The 21,765-nt window shown below is 40.2% G+C and overlaps 1 protein-coding gene across 1 annotated transcript in view; it reads left to right on the forward strand.

Moving 5' to 3' along the window:
• The window catches only part of LOC124118012 (structural maintenance of chromosomes protein 5-like), a 232,526-nt gene that overhangs the window by 72,054 nt on the left and 138,707 nt on the right, over nucleotides 1–21,765 (forward strand). The window contains exons 9-11 of the mRNA XM_046480045.2: nucleotides 15,168–15,243; nucleotides 19,815–19,932; nucleotides 20,420–20,574. Of these exons, the coding sequence (XP_046336001.1) occupies nucleotides 15,168–15,243; nucleotides 19,815–19,932; nucleotides 20,420–20,574 (349 nt within the window). The remainder of the gene's footprint in view (nucleotides 1–15,167; nucleotides 15,244–19,814; nucleotides 19,933–20,419; nucleotides 20,575–21,765) is intronic.

Raw genomic sequence — 21,765 nt, forward strand, 5'->3', positions numbered from 1 at the left:
AGGCTGTTTACAGACTGGGGAGTAACGTCACAGGAAGGAACAGCATGTACAGACGACAATGCGGAAACGGGGGAGGAATGTTGAACAGCGCTGGCCCCTCCACTGACCGTGTGGTTCTCGTTAAAGTTTTCCTTATACAGTTGGAGGATCGTCTTTCTTCCCCACGATGCAGGCAGTGTGATACCTAAGGAGCGCAGCCTCTGTCTCAGGTCAATTGTTGTCTCGTAAGGGACGGCTCTGCCTGTCGCACTCGCTCTGACCTGTGACCCAACATGGCGACTGTTGTCGGAAGTTTCACTTGTTGCGGATGAAACATTTTCGACAGGAACAGCTGCCCTGGTTCTCCTTGACGTCCGTTTCGGTGCCATTGTCGGTGTTTTAGGTACCTTGCTGACATGCAGGAGGTGGTCTGTGCAAGCGGCAGTTGATCACAATAAAGGTATTATGGCAATTTTGTAGCGAGTGTTGTTGTCCTTCTAGCTTTGGGAGAGGAATGGAGAGACATGGGGCTTATGGGTAAAAAGGGGCTCCCGTGCGCATGCGCAGAGGGGGAATTTGAAACCTTACGAGGGATAGTTGTAGCGCAACATAAACACGTACATGAGAATAAATTTTATAATACACTGGACATGCATGTAGAAAACAAAATACGTTGAATTTGCACAAACCACAATATTAAATTATCATATTTATCCATGACATAAGCTTATGACATAAAAACATGTATGTCATATCCCAATGACATAAGTATGCAAATTAGATATGCAAATTAGATAACCGGAAGTGGGACTTTTTTCGCCGGTGCACGTGAGTAGGTGTTTACAAACAACATGGATACCTTTGATGTTGGAGACAATGTTTTAATAGATCAAAGGGGAAGTGCTACAGTGATATCCGTGTTGACAAATGGATATTACAGGTTACAGGTAGATTGTACCGAATTTGAATTTGACTGTGATGAAGGCAGATTATCAAAACTTCCCTGTGGCCAAAGTTTCATTATCGAAACGCCATCGTCGAGCACGGCGAAGCAGACGACGAACACAAAGCCGAAAGATGCCCAAGGACAATTTTTGGCTGTTGAGGAGGGCATGATCGATGGTGTGATCCTAGACAATCAAAACAAAAACACAGCCAAGAAAACTTTGTACGATTTGAAACTGTTCGATAACTTTCTAAAAGTCCAAAATGAATTTCGCCAAATGCACGAAATTCCCAAAAACGAACTAGACACACTTCTCTGCATGTTTTTCATTAGTGTTTGAAAAACAAATGGGGAAAATTATGAACCAAACAGCCTCACGGGTTTTCAGAGCAGCATCGAGAGATCACTAAAACGAAGGGGGTATGGCTATTCACTCACGTCATCTTTAGAATTTTCACGATCACGCCCACGGGAAGTATTAAAGGGGGGAAAAATTGAACTAAAGAAAGAAGGGCGTGGCAACTTACCAAGGAGAGCCGACCCGATTGGTGATGGAGAGATCGAGTCCCTGTGGCAGTCCGGATCCATTGGAATCAGTAATCCAATGAGCATAATATAATATACTGTCTATGGCTCTACAACACAATCAATTTCGGGTTAAGAGGTGTCAATGATCACTACAACATTAGTTGGGGGGACATCACATTGCATGTTGATGGAGACGATCACGAATATCTTGAACTGTCCATGAGACAAGAAAAGAATAGGTCCGGTGAGAATCCTCGTGATTGTCACGACATTAGGCCCAAAATGTGGGCTAATGTTGCTGATCCCTCTTGGTGCCCTGTGCAGGTGTATAAGTTGTATGCCTCCAGGCGTCCACTCGACTTCTGTCGAGATGACGATCCCTTTTACATCGGCACACACACTTTAGGTATGCCTAAACCTGGCGATCAGTGGTTTATCCGCTATCGTATTGGGAAAAACAAACTTTCCTCTCTCATGAAAAACATGTGCGATGCCGCCAGTCTGCAAACATCGAAACGACTCACAAATCACTCTGCGCGCAAACACCTTGTGCAAAAGTTGAATGACAATAATGTTTCGCCAAATCAAATAATGCAGATAACTGGCCACAAAAACATCCATTCTGTGAACAATTACTGCCATATTAATCCTGACCAGCACAAGCAAATATCCAACATCATTTCACGAAACACTCCATCCCACACTGTGACATCCCAGCTTGTTGATGAAACTGCAGAGCGGCCCCTCGCGTAATGTCCAAATCGACAGTAGACAACACAGTCAGCAGTCTCAAATAATCAATGTTTCTGGTGGTGTCAACACTATGTTTGCTGGCAACATTACTGGTGGAAACATAACGATTAATCTCGTTAAACCTCCAAGCCTGGTCCCAGTCAAAAGACGCCGGATTGTCATCGAAAGTGATAGTGACACCGACTAATGCATCTACTCTGACCTATCAGCCGCAAGACATTCTCCAAGTGAGAGAACGTTTGATTTGAAACTATATATTATAAGTGAAGTTACACCAGAGATATTATAAGATTACACAGAATCGTTGTTGTTACCGTTATTAAAGTTTCAATTATTCTGCAAAAGTCTGTTTAAGTATTTTGTAAAAAAAATCCGAGAAACTTTTTTTCTCAGCGAAGGAATATGCCATAAAGGAGTTAAGAGGTTGTTTATTTTGGTTTACACGGCTATGGAAAACATGTATTACTACGCACGATCTATACGTAAGATTTCGACAATTTGCTGATGAAAATGTTAATGCAATTATTCCTTAAAAGGGAAGCAAAAATGTGAAAATGATAAATAGAATTCATCACTTGTGTTTTTTAATATGGGAAATATCAACCTCGTCCCGTTAATCGGTATTTGCCTCGCCAAAGGCTTGGCAAATACCGATTAACTAAGACTCGGTTGATATTTCCCATATTAAAAAACACTCGTGATGAATCCCCTATATATATATATCATAAATGGCATACATTGAATCACTAAAAGTCATATTTGTTGAGGTTTGACTATTATATGTCAACATAAAGTTTTCGCAATCGCGGGAGCATGGGCGGTGATTGGTCAAATTCTTCTATTCGAAAACATTTCCGGCAATGGCGATCAGCTGAACCAAAGTGCTATGCTTATGGTTATAACTTAATTTTCAGATATATAGTAAAGCTGCAACTAACGTGATATTGGAATAAATTATTCCTGAAAAATAATAGTTTCGGATACAATTCTTCCGCTCATTGTATCAAAATTCTTTAAAGTTATATTATTTGGTAATTTTTGACTGAATCACCGGTAGATTCCGAGAAATGTGTGTACAGCTGATTGCTACTTCCAGCTTAGTTTACGAGACTAAACCCACGGTAATCTTAATCTCTGCATATAAAACAATGCCACTCAGAAAAGGAAATACAATTTAATTGGCTAATCATTATGTTTAGTGATGTTTTATCTCAAATTTCAAATTTATATTGGCCAAGTTTAATTGTTATAATCTGTTCTGTTTCCCTGAATTCGCTGAGGAGCTATGATGTTAAAAAAAATTCTGTGGAAGACAAACACATTTTTATTGCAAATGTAGGGATTTTGTATGCACCAGTGATGTGCTTCATTCTGATTCGTTTTATAGCCGGGGTATATAAATTAGCATTGATTTCCCGCTTATTTTACGAGACAAATAACCTCTGCATTGTCCCACATGCAGTACACAAATACCATTGAATTTGTATTTGAATACCATAATCATCATGTCTATTGATGTTGTATCGCAAATTTAACGTTTTTATTGACCAAATTTGCTAACAGCAAAGCAAGCACACAAACTCCTATTGCCGCCATGACCATAACATACGAGATGCGCAGTAAAGCAGTGCGCATGCAAAGGGAAGTAACTGCACGTTATATTGGATCGCAATTTATTTAAGTATTGTAGCATTTTACAGTTGAGGTCGTGTATTTGAGACGCGGAATGTTTAAGGATTATTTTTTTTTGAAAATGGAAATAAAACAAAATCTGCGGCAGACTTGCAGATGATGATGTGGCGGTGCCTGAGAACCAAGAATTTTTAGCCTAGATGATCAGTGGTTTAACGACCAACAAAACAGTATACATGCTCTGCCTACCTAACAAGATCTTCAATGCATGTTTCAGAGTTTCAAAAAAGATTAGAATAGAAGTTACATATGATTCATAATGTAAAAAAAGATTTTTTGAGTATTAATATGCACTCTTAAAAAAACCCACATCGTTTCCCATCAGCGAATTCAGGTGAATAAGCAGGTATAACAAACTTGGTCAATCAGAGTATGAAATTTGATATAAAACATCACTAGACATGATGATTTACCATTTAAAATGTATTTCCTGCTCTCCAAGGCATTGTTTTATATGCAGAGATTAAGATTACCTTGTGTATTGAGTATTGTGTAAACTGAGTCGGAAATAGCAGTCGGCTGTGCACACGTTTCCTCCCAATCTACTGGTGATTCAGTTAAAAAGTACCCAATAATACAACTTAAAAGAATTTTGATGCAATGGTCGGAAGAAATTGTATCTGAAATTATTATTTTATCAAGAATAATATATTCCAATATCGTGTTATTTTAGTTGCAGCGTCCACCAAACATACTTAAAATTATAAGAACCATAAGTGTAGCACTCGGTACAGATGGGGTGCAGGATATGTTTTGATGTATGGAACGATTTTGACCAGTCACCGTAGGGACTTCCCACGGTACATGTTTTCGATTGCGAAAACGTTATGTTGACATTTAATAGTCAAATTGCCTCAAACATGATTTTTAGCGAGTCATGGTATGGTATTTATGATATGTGTATCCATTCTCTTGCAACTAAAGTTCGTTTCAAGGTCTCAGTAGCGGTAATCTGACCGTGGTTGCTGTAAATAACAGTGAGTTGTGCAATCTACTGATCACTTCGCATACGATTTTGCCAAAATTATTGTAAACATTATTATAATTATTGAATGAAATTTTGAGTATAATTAATAAAATATATTGCAAACATTAGTCCAGATAAACAATGAACATTTTTTTATTACCAGATATTATAATAAAAGGATTAAATTGCGTACTTCAGTTCAGATGTGTTGACTGATATTTCCGGTGTTACATGATCACGGTGAACAGCTGATAAAGTTTTCTGAGATGGGGGAAAACATTGTGTCATTGGAAAACTTGAGTTTATGTTGGTTAATTTTGGGAGCCATGCTTTACTGCGCTATAACAGTGTTAGTGCTATATTGAAGAGCGCAATAACGAGGGAACACTGTACTCCAAAGGTCATAAAACTGGAATGTAGATTGAAATTTGTGAGATTGCCTGTCACCTGATTTGCTAAATGCTGACTAGCTCCTGATATGCTTCCTGGGAGATGTTGTTCAAAGTCTAAAATTCTAAATCAAAAGTGTGGGGAAGGTGGGGAGCAAAAGGGACTACCGTATATCGCTGTGTATAATGCAAGTTTTTCGTACCTAGATTTTGGGACTTACAAGGGGGGGTTGCCTTATACAGAGTTGAAGAGTTTTGATGGGTTTTTTTCCACAAAAAAAAGAGACATTACCATGAGCACGTAACACTGTAAATACGATGTCAACATATCCTAACTGAAGTACGCAAATTAATCATGTAATTACAGTCTGGTTATAAAAAGTGTACATTGTATAAAGGGACTTATGTTTGAGATCTATTTTATTAATTTTATTCAAAATTTCATTCAATATTGTTTACATTCATTTCAGCAAAATCGTGTGTGAAGTGATCAGTAGATCGCACAACTCCCCATTATTTACAGCAACCATGGTCAGATTACTGCTATTGACGCCTTGAAACAAACTTTGATGGACAGAGACAGGATATATATATATACATGTATATCATAAATGCCATACTTTGACTCGTTAAAAGTCATATTTGTTGTAGTTTGACTATTTGACTATTATATGTCAGCATAAAGTTTTTGCGGTAGCGAGCATGATATAACATGATATTGGAATATATTATGTCTGTTAAAATCATAGTTTCAGATACAATTCTTCTGATCATTGCATCAAAAGTTATATCATTGGGTAATTTTTAACAAAATCACTGGTAGATTCAGAAAAAAACGTGTGTACCCCTGATTGCTGCTTCCAGCATAGTTTACGAGACAATACACACGGTAATTGTTATGTCTTCTCAATATACCACAGTATATATAGTTTGAAGATAGTAGGTTTATTGTGCTGAGTGTTGAGTATACAGCCTCCACATGGTCAATGATCTAAGGGGAGCTCACTCTCACCTCTCTTCAGTCATGCATAACAGAGTTAGTAATGTTTAGGCGGTAGAGCACCTAATCATAGTCATATATAATATAGATAACCCTACATCCCCCTTTCTAGGAAAGATAATTGCAAAACTTTAAGCAACTGAAATAAAGTAAACATTAATGCATTCTACATGTTCTAGTTACAGACAGCTATATGCCTAACACATTTAAATGCATTTAAACACAAATATGCAATAACGATTGCAAATAAATGATCATACTTTCTTAAGTGAAATTAACACATTTGACACTTCGAAGCATATGTATTATGCATAACATTATATTGAAAATAAAGCCTTAACACTTAGTCAATGTTACTAGATCATTCTAGTTAAACAGTACTCTTCTTAAGTGTTTTCTAAAATAGAACATTATAACGATCATTGCTATAACTTCAAAATTACTGATACAACATCGCTGTTGAATGCTATTCAAATACAATGAAAAATGCATTTCAAAGATCAAGTCTTTTTGGTGGTTTTGAATGTCTACCACTTTTGGTTTGCACACATGATGGACTGAGAGGATTAACTTTAACTGGAGACTTAGAGTTAGTATTGTCTTGTGACCACAGACTTGCACTTCTAGGACTGCTGTTGACAGTTGGTTGGATCACTTTGCCACTTGTATCCTCTGTTCCAGGAATTAACTTGAGATCACATGTATTGCGCCTCACCTCCCCCTTTGGGGTTGACACAATATATGACCGCGGGGTGTCGGCTTTACCGACCACTTTCGACTCGGACTGATTTACCCAAACACAATCTCCAGGTTTGAGCTCAGACATTGGTCGCACATTATGATGATGATCATACTGATCTTTCATTATTAGTTTTTTCACAGATTCAGTTTGCTTGAATCTTTTCACATCCACATGTTTGGATTGTAGTTGTGTAGGATGACATGGCAAGCTTGTTCTCAGCTTTCTTCCCATTAGAAGCTCACTTGGAGATAATCCACCAGATACAGGTGTTGACCTGTATTCCAACATTGCAAGATATGGATCATCAGCTTTACGCAACATATTCTTGCATGACTGAACAGCTCGCTCAGCCTCTCCATTGCTTATTGGATACAACGGGCTGGATGTGATGTGAGTAAAGTTGTACTGTTGAGCAAACTCAAAGAAGTCCTGTGAAGAATATTGAGGTCCATTATCTGAGATAACTACCTCTGGTATCCCATGTCTAGAGAATACAAATTTCAAACTGTTGATGATACTCTTTGATGTTGTAGAAGACAGCTTGATGACTTCTATGTACCTTGAGAAGTAGTCAATGACCAGTATGTACATTGCTTTGTTGAGTTCAAACAGGTCTGTACCTACTCTCTGCCAAGGTCGATCAGGAATTGGTGTTGGTAGGAGAGGTTCAGTTGGATTTCTCCTGTACTTTGAACATATTTTGCAGTGTTCAACAACAGATCTGATTTCTGCACTCAGTCCTGGCCACCATACAGCTGTCATTGCCCTCTCTCGACACTTACGGATTCCTTGATGTCCCGCATGAATCTTCTCGAGCATTTGAGATCGAAGAGTAGGAGGTATCACCAGTCTATTGCCTTTTAACAACAGATCATTCACCATAGACAAATCATGTCTCACTTTGTATAGCTGCTTCTCCTCTGTTGACAGGGAATGGTATGCAGGCCACTTGTTCTGTAAGAATGTGGATATTCTGCCATACACTTTCTCTTGTTCTGAGGCTATTTCTGTTAACTTCGCATCAGAAGCTGGTAGTTGTGACACTACTAGATCAACAAAGAGATCAGTCTCTTGTTCAAAGTGTTTGTCTTCAGCTAGGAGGATTTCATCCACCGGTGATCTTGACAGTGTATCTGCAATTGCCAGATTTTTGCCAGGTGTGTGGAACACAGAATAACTATATCGCATTAACCTCATTCTGAATCGTTGCAATCTTGGAGACAGATCACTGAGACATTTGGATCCAAGTATGGAAACAAGAGGTTTATGGTCAGTCTCTATTTGGAAGTGTTTTCCAAGCACATAATCGTTGAACCGTTCTGTTGCCCAGGTAATCGCCAGAGCTTCTTTTTCGATCTGTGCGTATCTTTGCTCTGTATCACTTAGAGACCTGGATGCCAAGATTACAGGTTTCCATGATCCATCAGATTGTTTCTGTTTCAGCTCAGCTCCAATACCATATGATGATGCATCTGCTGATACAATCGTTTCTCTTGCTGAGTCATACAACGCCAGAGTTGGTGCGTCACCTATTTGACGTTTGACTTCATCAAATGAGGCTCGTTGTACATCACTCCATAGGAATGTCTTTATGTAGCAACTCTCTCAGGGGTTTGGTACCTTCAGCAAGTTTGTCAGAGAACTTTGACATCTGGTTCACCATACCGAGAAATCTTCTCAGCTCAGTTTTGTCTGTAGGAGGTTTCATGTTGACAAGGGCTTTGACTTTATCCGGGTCAGGTTGAACACCATTCTCACTGATGACATGTCCAACAAACTTCAGTTTAGTCTTGTTGAACTCGCACTTGTCCCTGTTGAGTGTGACACAATTATCTGCTAGGCGTTTGAGTACTCTCATGAGACGCTTATCATGCTCGTCTTGAGTCGAGCCATAGATGAGTATGTCGTCCACCAGGCAGATTACACCAGGAAGATCTTTCAGGATTTGAGACATTGTTCGTTGAAATATCTCGGGTGCACTCGAGATTCCAAATGGCATCCTTTTGAACCGATATCGGCCAAATGGAGTTATGAAAGTTGTTAACTTGGATGCTTTGTCTGACAACTTCAGCTGGTAAAAGCCTGAATTAGCATCTAAGCGAGTAAAGTACTTAGCACCTTTAATCTGACCGAGAATATGATCAACTGCAGGCATAGTGTAAATTTCTCTCTTCACACTATTGTTGAGCTGTGTCAGATCAACACATATTCTCACTCCTGTCTTCCCCTTCGGAACGACGACAATACCTGAACACCAGTCAGTTGGATGTGTAACTGGTTCAATGACTTGCAGATCCTGCATTTTCTCAAGCTCTTTCTTGACCTTTTCAAGGAGTGGTATGGGTACACGTCTTGGTGTGTTTAGAGAACAGGGAACAGCATTATCAGTTAGTTCTATGTCATGTTCACCCGGAATTTCACCCAGACCTTTGAACAATGATGGAAAGTCTCTCTCCACATCATCGATTGTGATTGAGTCAACAAACTTGATCAATTCAAGGGCTGTTAAGGCTGGTCTCCCCAGTAGACTTCTGTCAAGGTTTCTCACAACATAGATGTCTTGTGATGTTACCTTGCTGCCTTTGGTTAGCTTCGGGGTAAACACCCCTATGACATCGAGTTTTATTTTAGCTGGGCCAAGTAATTTCTTCTTGGTCTTTTCAAGTTTGACATTGCCAAGTTTCTTGAAACAGGTATCAGATATGGCAGTGACATCCGCACCACAATCTATCTTGAACTTCATCAAGGTGTCATTCACTTGAATGTTTGTCACCCATGGGCCTTCATCAATATTTCTTGATGTATCACTCAGCTGTCCAATGAAAAATGCGTCTTCATCAGAGTCGAAGTCTAGCACACTTTCATCTACTTTTCTGCCACTAAGACAAACAGAACTATAATGTCCCTTTTTGTTACATTTGTGACAAATAGACTTGCGTGCAGGACAATCTTGCCATTTGTGTGCAGGTTTCGCTCCGCATCGTTGACAATATGGTCTTCTTGACTTTGCTGAACTGTGTTTTCCATTCTTGGAAGCATGACTGGCCTTTGAAGAATTATTCTTTGATGATTGTCTGTGTGGTTTTGTCGGTCTTCTAGACTTGACTGCATCCATTGCTGCCGCACTTGTGTCAGTCTTACGAAGCTGAGATTGTTGATTCTTAATCATTTCTCGTTGTCTTGCCATCTGTACAGCTTTGACTAGTGTCAGTTCATTATCTGCTTGCATTTTGGTACTTAATGCACTGTCTCTAATTCCTACGACAATTTTGTCCCTTATTAGATCATCGTGTAGTGTACCGTAGTCACAATGACGAGCTAAAATGCATTGATGAACGAGTCCACAGTCTCACCATCTTCTTGTATACGTCTGTTAAATACAGCTCTCTCATATATCACATTATGAGAAATTACAAAGTGTCTCTGAAACTTATCAATCACTGTTTGATATGACTTCATTTCTTCATCTGTCAAATTCAGAGACGACAGGATATCCTCTGCTTCATCTCCCATATGGTAAATGAGTGAATTGATTTGAACTTCATCTGCTTCTTTAGTCAGAAGAGATGACTGTCTGAATCGTTCAAAACGACGTGATCATTTTGGCCAAGATTCTGGTTTTGTGAAGTCAAACTGTTCAGGTGGGTTCACCCTGTATGCTGACTGTGGTAATAACTGAGGTAACTGTGGTTGCTCTTCGTTATTTGCCATTTTATCACACCAGATGAAAATTTCCAACACTTCACAAAAAGCACATGGACTTCAATTAGACCTTCAGTTTTCGCTCACTAACAAGTTCATCAAGTAAAATCTTCTTTTTGACTATTGTAGTTGCTAACCTGGTTAATAATATCCTGATCCCACTTCTGACACCATGTTATGTCTTCTCAATATACCACAGTATATATAGTTTGAAGATAGTAGGTTTATTGTGCTGAGTGTTGAGTATACAGCCTCCACATGGTCAATGATCTAAGGGGAGCTCACTCTCACCTCTCTTCAGTCATGCATAACAGAGTTAGTAATGTTTAGGCGGTAGAGCACCTAATCATAGTCATATATAATATAGATAACCCTACAGTAATCTTAATCTCTGCATGTAAATCAATGCCCAGCAGAACATGAAATACAATTTAATCAGTAAATCATCATTTCTTGTGATTTTTTATCTCAAGTTTCAAATCAGAATTGACCAAGTTTAATTATCATCTTTTTGTTTCCCTGAATTCGCTGAAGGAATTCACGGAAGGGGTAACATCATGGATCAGCACATTACTGCTGTCGCCTATAGACAGAGACCCGTGAAGATCTGGGGTAGAATAGGTCTTCAGGCACCCATGCTTGCCGTAAAAGACGACTAATGGGATCAGGTTGTCAAGCTTGCTGACTTGTTTGATGCATGTCATCGTATCCCAACTCCATGGATCGATGCTCATGGTGTCAATCACTAGATTGGCTGGTCCAGACTCGATTATTTACAGACTGCCATCATATAACTGGAATATTGCTGAGTGCGGCTGTAAACAACAAACAAACAAACGAACAAACCATAAAAGGAAGACCTGTGTGCTGAACTCTAACGTTTTTCATTGAATCCATTGTGTGTTGATAACTCTAGTGATTTGTCTTGTAAACTATTATTGTGCCTACGGTTTGTGTTTGCATATAATTTACACCATGGTATGATTATTTATTGCCTGTTGGTGTTTTTCACCACGATAATCTCTGGCGTATTTTTGTTTCAAGTAGCCATCTTGAATATTGTCTGTGGTCACGCTTTGTCGTGGCATGCGTTCTGTATTCTTTGTATTGCCTGGTACTTCATTTTTTATATATTCTTGCAATAATATTGTTTATTAAAGTGGTGGTGTTTCACGTTGTTTGCGTAATCTTATTTTTCATAAAACCACATGGCTGGGACAAACGATTATAGCGTACATAATCGGGCAGGGACGCAATGTGATTACACTCTATCATTGCAGATACATGCCTTCTTGTGTCACTATAATAATTCTGGGTGGGATCCCCATCCCCTGTGCCTTAATTGCACATACATCTGCACCCAGACTTCAAAATGTAAAGACTGTCTCCCGCTTACCCCCACAGCTTTCTCAAAATACCTCCAAGTGTCTAAGAAACGACAGTCCCAGCAGGCGTGTAAACATTGTTGCTCCAAAATGTCAGATGCTTCTGAGCCCGCTACAGCCCCCTACCACGTAGGTCACCTGTTATCCCTGTTATGAAATATGCAGCTTACCCTTGTCGTCTACCACCTCAATCATTGTCTCCTCCCAGGCGCTGATGTCCACCTCTGCGACCCCGATGTACATCTATACCTCTGCTAACATGATGCAAGGCGTGGAGCCTACGGAGCAGAATGTGTCTATCTGCTACAGACATCCTTATACACGCCTAGCCTAGACCTATGTGCCACTCCTCCTGACACAGTTGGAGCAAATCTTCACATTCTAGACGCCGCTCTCAGAGCTGCTCTCCAGTTCGGCGCTCAAGGGGATATCGGATGGACTCATCAGAAGGCTCCTTTATCCCAGCATATGAAGGATCGTTATCTGAGGTCAACTGGCTCACTGACAGTTGGAATTGGTGGCATGTTCCCGGTGTCAGGGGTTGACAAGAAAGACACTATCTGGTCTGACCCTACATCTGCCCCACCCAACCCCATGATCAAGGACATAATCACCGCACTGGATGAGGACTTTGCTGAACTGTCTCTCACACCCTCAATCAAGGCTCCCAAATACAGAAAGGAGTATTCCCTATCCACTCATGACCTTGCGGACCATGCCCACTCTCTCGAGTACCTTCATCGAATGATGTGCTCAAATCACCCCACCTCTAACCGTGTCCCCGACAACAAGTTACGTGGAGACAAAACACAGACGCTCTTTAAAGCTACTCTCAGTCATTCGGGGAGGTCTGGTAGCCTTGTGGTTAAAGCGTTCGCCCGTCATGCTGAAGACCCAGGTTCGATTCCCGACATGGGTACAATGTGTGAAGCCCATTTCTGGTGTCCCCCGCCGAGATATTGCTGGAATATTGCTAAAAGCGGCGTAAAACCAAACTCACTCACTCACTCACTCTCAGTCATTCCACCTCCAGAGCCATTAGGACCTGTTGGAGGGCAATCCCAATAGCCTGGACCATCTCACTACCGACATGGCTTACCTACAGAGCCAGGTTGAACATCTGCGCACACAAATGCCTCGCCGCGCCGCGCCGCGCCACGCTTGTATAAATTGCAACCACATGTCATCTCGGCTACCTGATGCTCTCTGATTGGGATCTGGAATTTAAGGCGGATCTGCTTCGACAACCCTACACCTTCCACACGCTCTGATATCAAGTTTTGCCAGAAACAAAACGGCCCTCAAGGTGCTGGCTCATGTCTCTCACTCTGCCTCCTTCAAACCATCCAGGTTGGGCAACTACCAGCCCAGACTGAAATCCCTTAAGCCATGTGGACGGAGCTCCTCCACTTTTCATGGCCAAAACCAAGGGAAAGTCAAGTCCTCAGGATCATACCAGCCTTGCCGTGACCTCTCGAAGGATGGGAGTGGATGACCATGCTCAGACTACAAAGGTCCAAGATACAGGCTCACGACGCGTGCCTACATGTGCCGATCCATCCAAGCTACAAGAAATTCATTTGTTTCATCTTTGATGGGGCGGTGCTCCCATTTGGATTTTCCTCGGCCCCATGGCTATTTACATGCATCTCGAAGCTGATAGCCACCTTCCTGAGGACTCTGACTGCCTCCTCACATGTGCAGGATCTGACCTCCAGAGGGAGGCTCCAGCTGTGCCCGATACAGATGTTCCTGGCTTCCTACGTCAGTACCAAGACCAGTCTTCGCCATTGCCTCCTGGACCGCCTCAAACCTCATCTCCTTGACAGAGCTTACAACCTCGACATGGACGTGCCAAGAATAACTGCGTTTTCATACCAGTATTGACGACATCACAGGTTGAAGTAGGCTGCAACACTATTGCTCTCTGGCTTGGAGCCATCATTCATTAGGCATACAAGGCCAATGGACTGGATCCTCCAAGAGCCAGCAATCAGCACGAGATCCAGGCGGTTGCCTCCACCATAGCACTTCACAGCAACATATGCTCCATATGTGCCAATATGGAAGGCTGCTTCTGGCTTTTAGACACCGTTTTCGCCAGCCACTACCTTCGAGATGTCACCTTAGAGGATGTAGAAGGCATACACAGCTTTGGCCCATTAGTGGTTGCCCATCGCCTTCACTGATTGGCTGAGGATTTTGAAGGATTTTCATTTAAGATCACTTCTGAAGGCATGCCCCCCACCGTACCGTTAGAGAACGATGCATTAAGGAGTAAAGCAGGATAAGTTAAAAGATAATTTCATGTTTGTATACTTATCCTGCATTACTACATCCAAAGTGGCCCACCTGTCGCAGAGCTACCTCCCCACAATGACTTCAGATGTTCTGTTTTTTAGCAGTAATAAGCTCATCCGTGACATCACCCCTTCCGTGGTCACATAGGAGCTGTGTGATAGGGTTAGCCACTCAGCTAGTTGAAACAACTTCTTCAGGAAGACCTCACAGCTCTTTCAAGAACATGCAGTAAATGCATTAAGTAGTAATGCAGGATAAGTATACAAATAAAAAATATATCTTGGATTTTATTAGTATTGTAAATGTAGGGATTGTGTATACGCTGGTGATGTGCTTCATTCCGATTCGGGGGCACGGGTGGCCCAGTCGTCTAAGGCGCCGCGATTCGCTGTGCAGAGTTGCGTCCCTTGGGCACGCCAGAAACCTATGATTGTGGGTTCGAATCCCGGTTCGCCCCAATTATGTCTCTAGGTTTGTCAGCACCATACCCGTGCTCGTGGGTTTCACCGAAGTGGTAAACGTCTGAGACCTGCATCACTTCGGGCTTTCCTCCCACATTAAGCTGACACGCCGTGATATAACTGGAATACTGTTAAAAGCGGCGTTAAACCCAACTCACTCACTCACTCATTCCGATTCACTTTATAGACGGGGTCTATTCGATTTTGAAGGCTTTTAAAGCATCTGCCTTAAAGGCTAGGGTCGCTTTATAGACTGCAATATATGGTACTCTTACATTGTTATGGAAACAGCTTTCTAGTTTTATGCCTGTTTTGTCTTCAGATCTGTAGATATGAGAAACCAACTTCAAGCAATGGAGAGTGAACTGGCACAAGTGGATGCTGTCCATGATCATCAGGTGAGATCAGATAAGGAACAAATGACTTATTCAGTCAATATATTGTGGAAATGATATTATGGGCAGATTTCTCAACCATACATTTTCAATAACATTTATGTGGGGAAAATGCATTTTATTTTCAAGTTGCATTTTTTTCATTTCAATTCATCTTGTTCAACAAACTATTGTAGGTTATTTGGCATGAAATGGAAAAACCCGTGTGGGTACCCAGGGTCAAAATAGGTCCCACCTGGTACTTCATGCTTGTCATAAGAGGTGACTAAAATGAGAATCCACTCGTAAGTCTCACTGTCTTGGCATGTGGCATGTCATTGTACCTTGATATCGTGAATCACAAAGCAGCTCCATGTATACTCTGCAAAAAGAAACACATGAGTAGAAAATCATAAATATTTGACAGAGTTGCCGACATCCATACAAAATTCATACCAAAATTGAATTGGTCATTTCTGCATGGATTGGGATTGATTTGTGTGGAAAGAATGAGGTATTGCAGAAATTTGGTGAAAAGATGAAAATTCACAAAAACACAACTACTTGAGAGCCTAGCACCAAAACACACCAGCATGACATGCAAGTGCGACATCACTTGTTGGGCTATAAAATGGTGAGTTTTCATTTGCATGCCATCACAATCTTACAGCACGGTAACAGCTAAAACATGCCACAACTGATGGAAACCCAATGCAACAAAGCCATCGGCCGACTGCTTACAGGAGCATCACCTTTGGCCATAGCCATGCAGGTGTTTCCATGTAGCACCAAGTACGATAACACGACTAGAACCCTTATCAGACACACAGAACAACATGTGGCCTCCCCAGATCCTGTTGACCAGGCATCATTGCTAGAGCACAGGACAGATTCATATGGCTTAGTCACTTACCGTATGTTACTAGAGAAGCAGATCTCATAGATACGCTGAGGCATTAACTTGGTCCTTGAAATCTGTATCAAAAGGTTATATGCGGTAGATCAGCCAGACCCCCAACCTAAAACTATGTCTCTTCATGATCTGTCACTTGAATAGAATATCAACAAATCTGTATTGAATTACTCAAGTTAATCCTGGCCATACATCATCAGTAATAAAAAATGTTTAATTTAACATCATGTTTGTAATCTACGTTATTTTTTAAAATTAATTTTAATCAAACTTTCATTCTGTTTTATTTACATTAATTTTGGTGTCCATCCGATACTTAAAACTTCCGTTTGCCCCATTCAATAAGGCCTGCTTTACAAACTCATCGTTATTTACAGCAACCACAATCATATTACTGCTAATTGACACCTTGAAACAACCTTAGTTGACAGAAAATGGATACATTTATCATAACTGCTATACTTTGACTGGTTAAAAGTAATATTTTTGTAGTTTGACGATTAAATGTCAACATATGTTTCTGTGATGGAAATAGAGGGATTACGTGAAACCTCTACGTGAAACCTCTACGTTGATTTGTCAAATTGTTCCATGCGAATTAAGTGTCCGACAATTCACAAAAGTGCTATCGCATTACCCTGGTTGTGGCTATCATTATTTTGAAGATATATAGTAAAACCTGCAAGTAAAATAACACAATATCAGAATAGAATGTTTGTAGTATAATAGTAATTTAAGATACTATTTTTTTACCGATAATTGCATGAAAATTCTTTTCCATTATATTATTGGGTATGTTTTAACATAATCACCAGTAGATTGGGAGAACAGGTGTGTAAAGCTGACTGCTATTTCCGGCTTAGTTCATGAGTTAATACACACGATAATCTTTTTACATCTTCCTGAGGCAAGCGTGTCCACTAGCCTATATCAAAGCCTAGTTTCTACCCTTGCCACATCAAGGCCACTTGTTTCAAGGGTTGAAACAAGACTTTGATGAATAGGCTAGTGGACGCTCTTTCCTAGGGAAGATGTCTTTATCCTAGCATATAAAACAATGCCTAGCATAACAAGAAATACAATCAAAATTGTAAATCATCATGTCTAGTGATGTTTAGTCGCAAGTTTCACATTTTCATTGACAATGTTTGTTATAGCGTTGTTCATTCACCTTAAGGATCTGGTCCTCATAATTTGGCTTATCTACGGTCATATACAGTACTGGAAAGAACCACCATGGCCAACTCTACAACTATGGCAATACCACAAATGGCGAGGATATCTTTCCAGACTGAGGTACCGTTTACGCGCTGAAGGTATCGCACTAAATGTCCAGTTCCAGGTGTCATTTTGATGGACCCACAACGTCGGCTTCAACATCAGTGGTGTCAAGGACACAGAGTATGGACACAACTGCGATGGAGACAAGTTTGGTTTAATGACGAGACATGTTTTGTGTGCTGTGAGGATGGTAGATGTCATGTTTACAGGCGTCTCTGGGAAAGTTATGCATGAAACTGCATACAGAAAATGGACAGATTTGGTGGTGTTAGTCTTATAATGTGGGCAGTGTTATAATGTGGGCAGCCATCTCCTACACTGGTAGAACAGACTTGCAAAGGAATGGACCAATGTTACATGGATGAGATTCTTCAGCCACACATCCTTCCCATTATGCAACAAGTGAACGTCATTTTCCAACAAGACAGTGCCCAGCCTCACACGACAAGACTGACAACAGCCTTTTTCAGGAATCACTACATCCAAGTCTTGCCAGGTCTCCAGATTTAGACCCAAACGAACATTTATGGGATGCACCTGATCAACTGCAAGCTCATCACAAACAACCACAGAACCTCCGACAGTTGGCACAAGCAGGCAGAATGGGTGAACATTCCCAAAGCCACAATTCGGGTTCTGATTGCTCCCATGGGACTCTAATTGTGGTCATACAAGATATTGAGAATAGATGACTTTCACATTGAAAATCTAGTGTTCCATGTGTGCAGGGCTCGTTTTAAGGAACTTGATTTAACTTACACCTGGTGGATGTTGACATGAAAACCCAGTTAAACCAAACAAAAGCAGGTTGCACCTTGAAACAGAGGCCGGTCTGCTGCCTATGTCACATACATTAATGATGTATTACTGTAAAACTTAATAGCAACATGTCCACATAATCTTGCTGTACCCACAGTTTGATGATGTGAAGCCCTGAAAGCATGGCATTATAATTCCACATTCCACTAACACGAGGTTAGTGATGTAGTATGGTAAATAAAGCCTAGAGGTATTGAGTGTGTTTAAAGATTGGTTATGTGTGGACAAGTAAGAGTTAGGTAGAAACAAATTTTGAAATATTCTTACATGCAATTGGTGCATGTCGAGATAAATATTAGGTTGTATTTTTCAATAATAGGTTGCATTGGTTGATGGTTTACATAGCTAAATCAAGCACTGGTGTGCCATTTGGAACCTGGGTCTATGACAATGCTGTGTGCTAATTTTGAACAATCGATTAGCATCTGTTGATTATTTGTATGATTTATAAAATATACATCTAAAATCACTTTTGCAATTCTTTTTTAACAGAGTAGATATATAAAGGCTTTGTCTAAATTTGTTCACAGCCACAGTTGCAACACTTTATTTTGAAACCACATTGCACATGAACATCCCAGGGATATCACATTATCATTTATGTATGTGTCCTTTATAGCCATTGGAAATATTTTTCACACATGATTGAAAGCCTGAAGAAAAGATTGTTTTAACGATAACTTAAGAGGCATTTTATTATTAGGTATGTCAGTAAAACTTGGTATTTGTCATATATTTCAGAAAAGATTGTTCGTGACCAATGCATTAGGCCAAGGTCACAGTGGCAGTCATTCATAAATTATATTTTCATTTTCACTTTATGCAGATATTTTTGGCTCAACTGACTGAAAGTCGAATGAGCTTATATATTGGCATGTTTGTCCCTTGTGCCTCATTAACATCTCCTCACAAACTGCTGGACCAGTGAAGCTGAACTTCACATGCTTGTTCCCACCATTTTCAAAAATGGTGGTTGGCTGGTTGGTTGGTTTGTTCTTTAACCCCACACTCAGCAATATTCGAGCCATATGACGGCGGTCTGTAAATAATCTAGTCTGGACCAGACAATCCACTGATTGACATCACGAGCATCGATCCACGCAATTGGGATGCGATGACATGCATCAACCATGTCAGCGAGCCCGGCCACCCAATCCCGTTAATCACCTCTTACAACAAGCACAGTCGCCTTTTACAGCAAGCATGGGTTGCTGAAGACCTATTCTACCCCGGATCTTCACGGGTCAGGGATATAGCAATCAGCATGTTCATCTGTCTGTCTTCAGTTTTCCTTTTCTGGAGCAGAACTCCAAAACTGTTGAATATTTCTTGATGAAACATTCAACGCCAGGATGAGACACTAACCAGTGACAAGGTCTTCAAGGGGCTGGCAATCTAACACTTAATTACACAAACACGGGCATGGAAGGTAGATACAAGATGGCCTCCGTTTCTGATATATCAACTTCTGATGACTCTTGTTCACAAAGTATTTTGGCATTAATTGTTACGGGAAGATAATCTTCCTTTGAGAATTTGAGAGACATGTGTATTTATCATAATTTTTTATTTGTCCCCACAGCAAGAAGCTGAAAAGCTTGCTCAGGAAATGAGGGGCGTAAACCGAGAGATGACCCAGGTGCAGCATTCAGGCAATACTATCCGCATGGAAGTTGACAACTTACGCAGAGAAATACAAGGTCAAGTCCATGTTGCGTTCCAAGAATCATTTGACAATTTAGCTTTACCGTTTTAGTTTTAAAAAAAACACTGCTCAGCACAGCTTCAATACATCATTATTGAAAGAAAGATCTTTCTCGGCTGCATCACACCAGAAAATGGTACTTGTTGTTACCCTATCTGGTGCTGGCTATAAACAAGGTCTGGTTGGCTCAGTCATTACTCTTTCTCTGAATGGAGTGTCTATATTTGACTATGGTATGGTGTCTCAGTGGGCTTGCACTTATAGCCAGTATAAATCCGGACTGGTTAAAAACACACACACACTCACAGACACACACACACACACACAGACACACACACACACAGACACACACGTTTCAGAACTGCAATTCTCAAAACTTAATGTGAAAATGAATGTTTCCCGAAGTTATCTCAAAATTGTTACTGTATTTCTTTCATCAAAATACTTTCCTTTGTTAAAGACAACTCCCTTTGTGATTGTAGGCAGTCAACAGGAGCTGAATCAGATACAAGACATAAGTAGGCGGCGGCTAGAGACACTTCGGCAGAGACACAGACATACATATGATGCTGTGATGTGGCTAAGGGAGAACAAGAATCGATTTTGCAAGAAGATATATGAACCTATGATATTATGTGTTAGTATGCCAAACCTGATAACTTGTCTAAAAGCTAGAACAAAATTTGTACAGGCTTGAAAAAGTATTGAATTTTGAGGTCCCTCTTGAAAAGCCTTGAATTTGTACAAATTACATGATTCTTGTTTATCAAAGTATTAAAGTATAAAAAAATATTTTCAAGTGATAGATTTGTGTGCCAAAGACCCTGAAGAATTCATGACAGACTTAATTTTTTTCTTTGTTGGGTTTAAAATGTGTGATGGTCATACTGCTTTTTAGATCTTACGGCTGTAATATTGTATGCTGGTTTAAATCAAATATGACTGACTATGGCTAATAACCGAACTGAAAAAAGCTTTGAAAATAACAGTTGACAGCCTTGAAAAGCCTTGAATTTTAGTGTTCCATATCTGTATGAACCTTGTAAGAACAGTTGTTTAGTCTTATGTACTGGGACCCTAAATATGCAAGGGGATCAGTCTTGATATAGAGAATCTCACCCGAGTGTCTTTTGATATCAAATATATCAACACGAGTTGATAAAAGTGGAAAAATTCCGAGGCTTGCCGAGGATTTTTGTCACTTTTATCAACGAGTGTTGATATATTTGATATCAAAAGACACGAGGGTGAGATTTTATTTATCATCCAACATCATTCTTCCAACTTTTTCAATTTATAGACAGTAATTAGCAGTGTCTTCAGTGTAAAAAGTACTGCTTACAGCTTCAGTAGCAGAGCCATTAGTGATGTCATTTGATTGTGACGTCATGGTAACCAGTGACGTCACAATGGTCTGCAAAGCATTGTGATGTAATTTCATTGCAGCGATATCTACAGTGTAGATATCGATTGATCTAATCTAAGCTATATCTCCTGTTGGAGCCAGTTTTGGATGATAAGAATTGTTACTTCACCTGAACCTTAAATTCAAATTGGCTTATTTACATGCAGAATTTTGTAAGATGATTAACTCTTTCAACACCGTAGGCCGGTTATCCGGCCAAGAAGCATCAAGTCCCCAGACACCGCAGGCCGGTTATCCGGCCAAGCCGTAGTCACGTCAAAATAGTACTATATTTTTATGGACCTACCTGTAAAATCATTCATTTATTAAATCTATCACATTTCACAATGTCTGAAATACATATTCCACTTCAATTTAACATTTTTTATCGTTAAATTAAAAAATTATTCACTATTTCCCGCG

The sequence above is a fragment of the Haliotis rufescens genome, unplaced genomic scaffold, assembly GCF_023055435.1.
Source record: "Haliotis rufescens isolate VD_foot unplaced genomic scaffold, xgHalRufe1.0.p SCAF_1, whole genome shotgun sequence".
Taxonomy (NCBI): domain Eukaryota; kingdom Metazoa; phylum Mollusca; class Gastropoda; order Lepetellida; family Haliotidae; genus Haliotis; species Haliotis rufescens.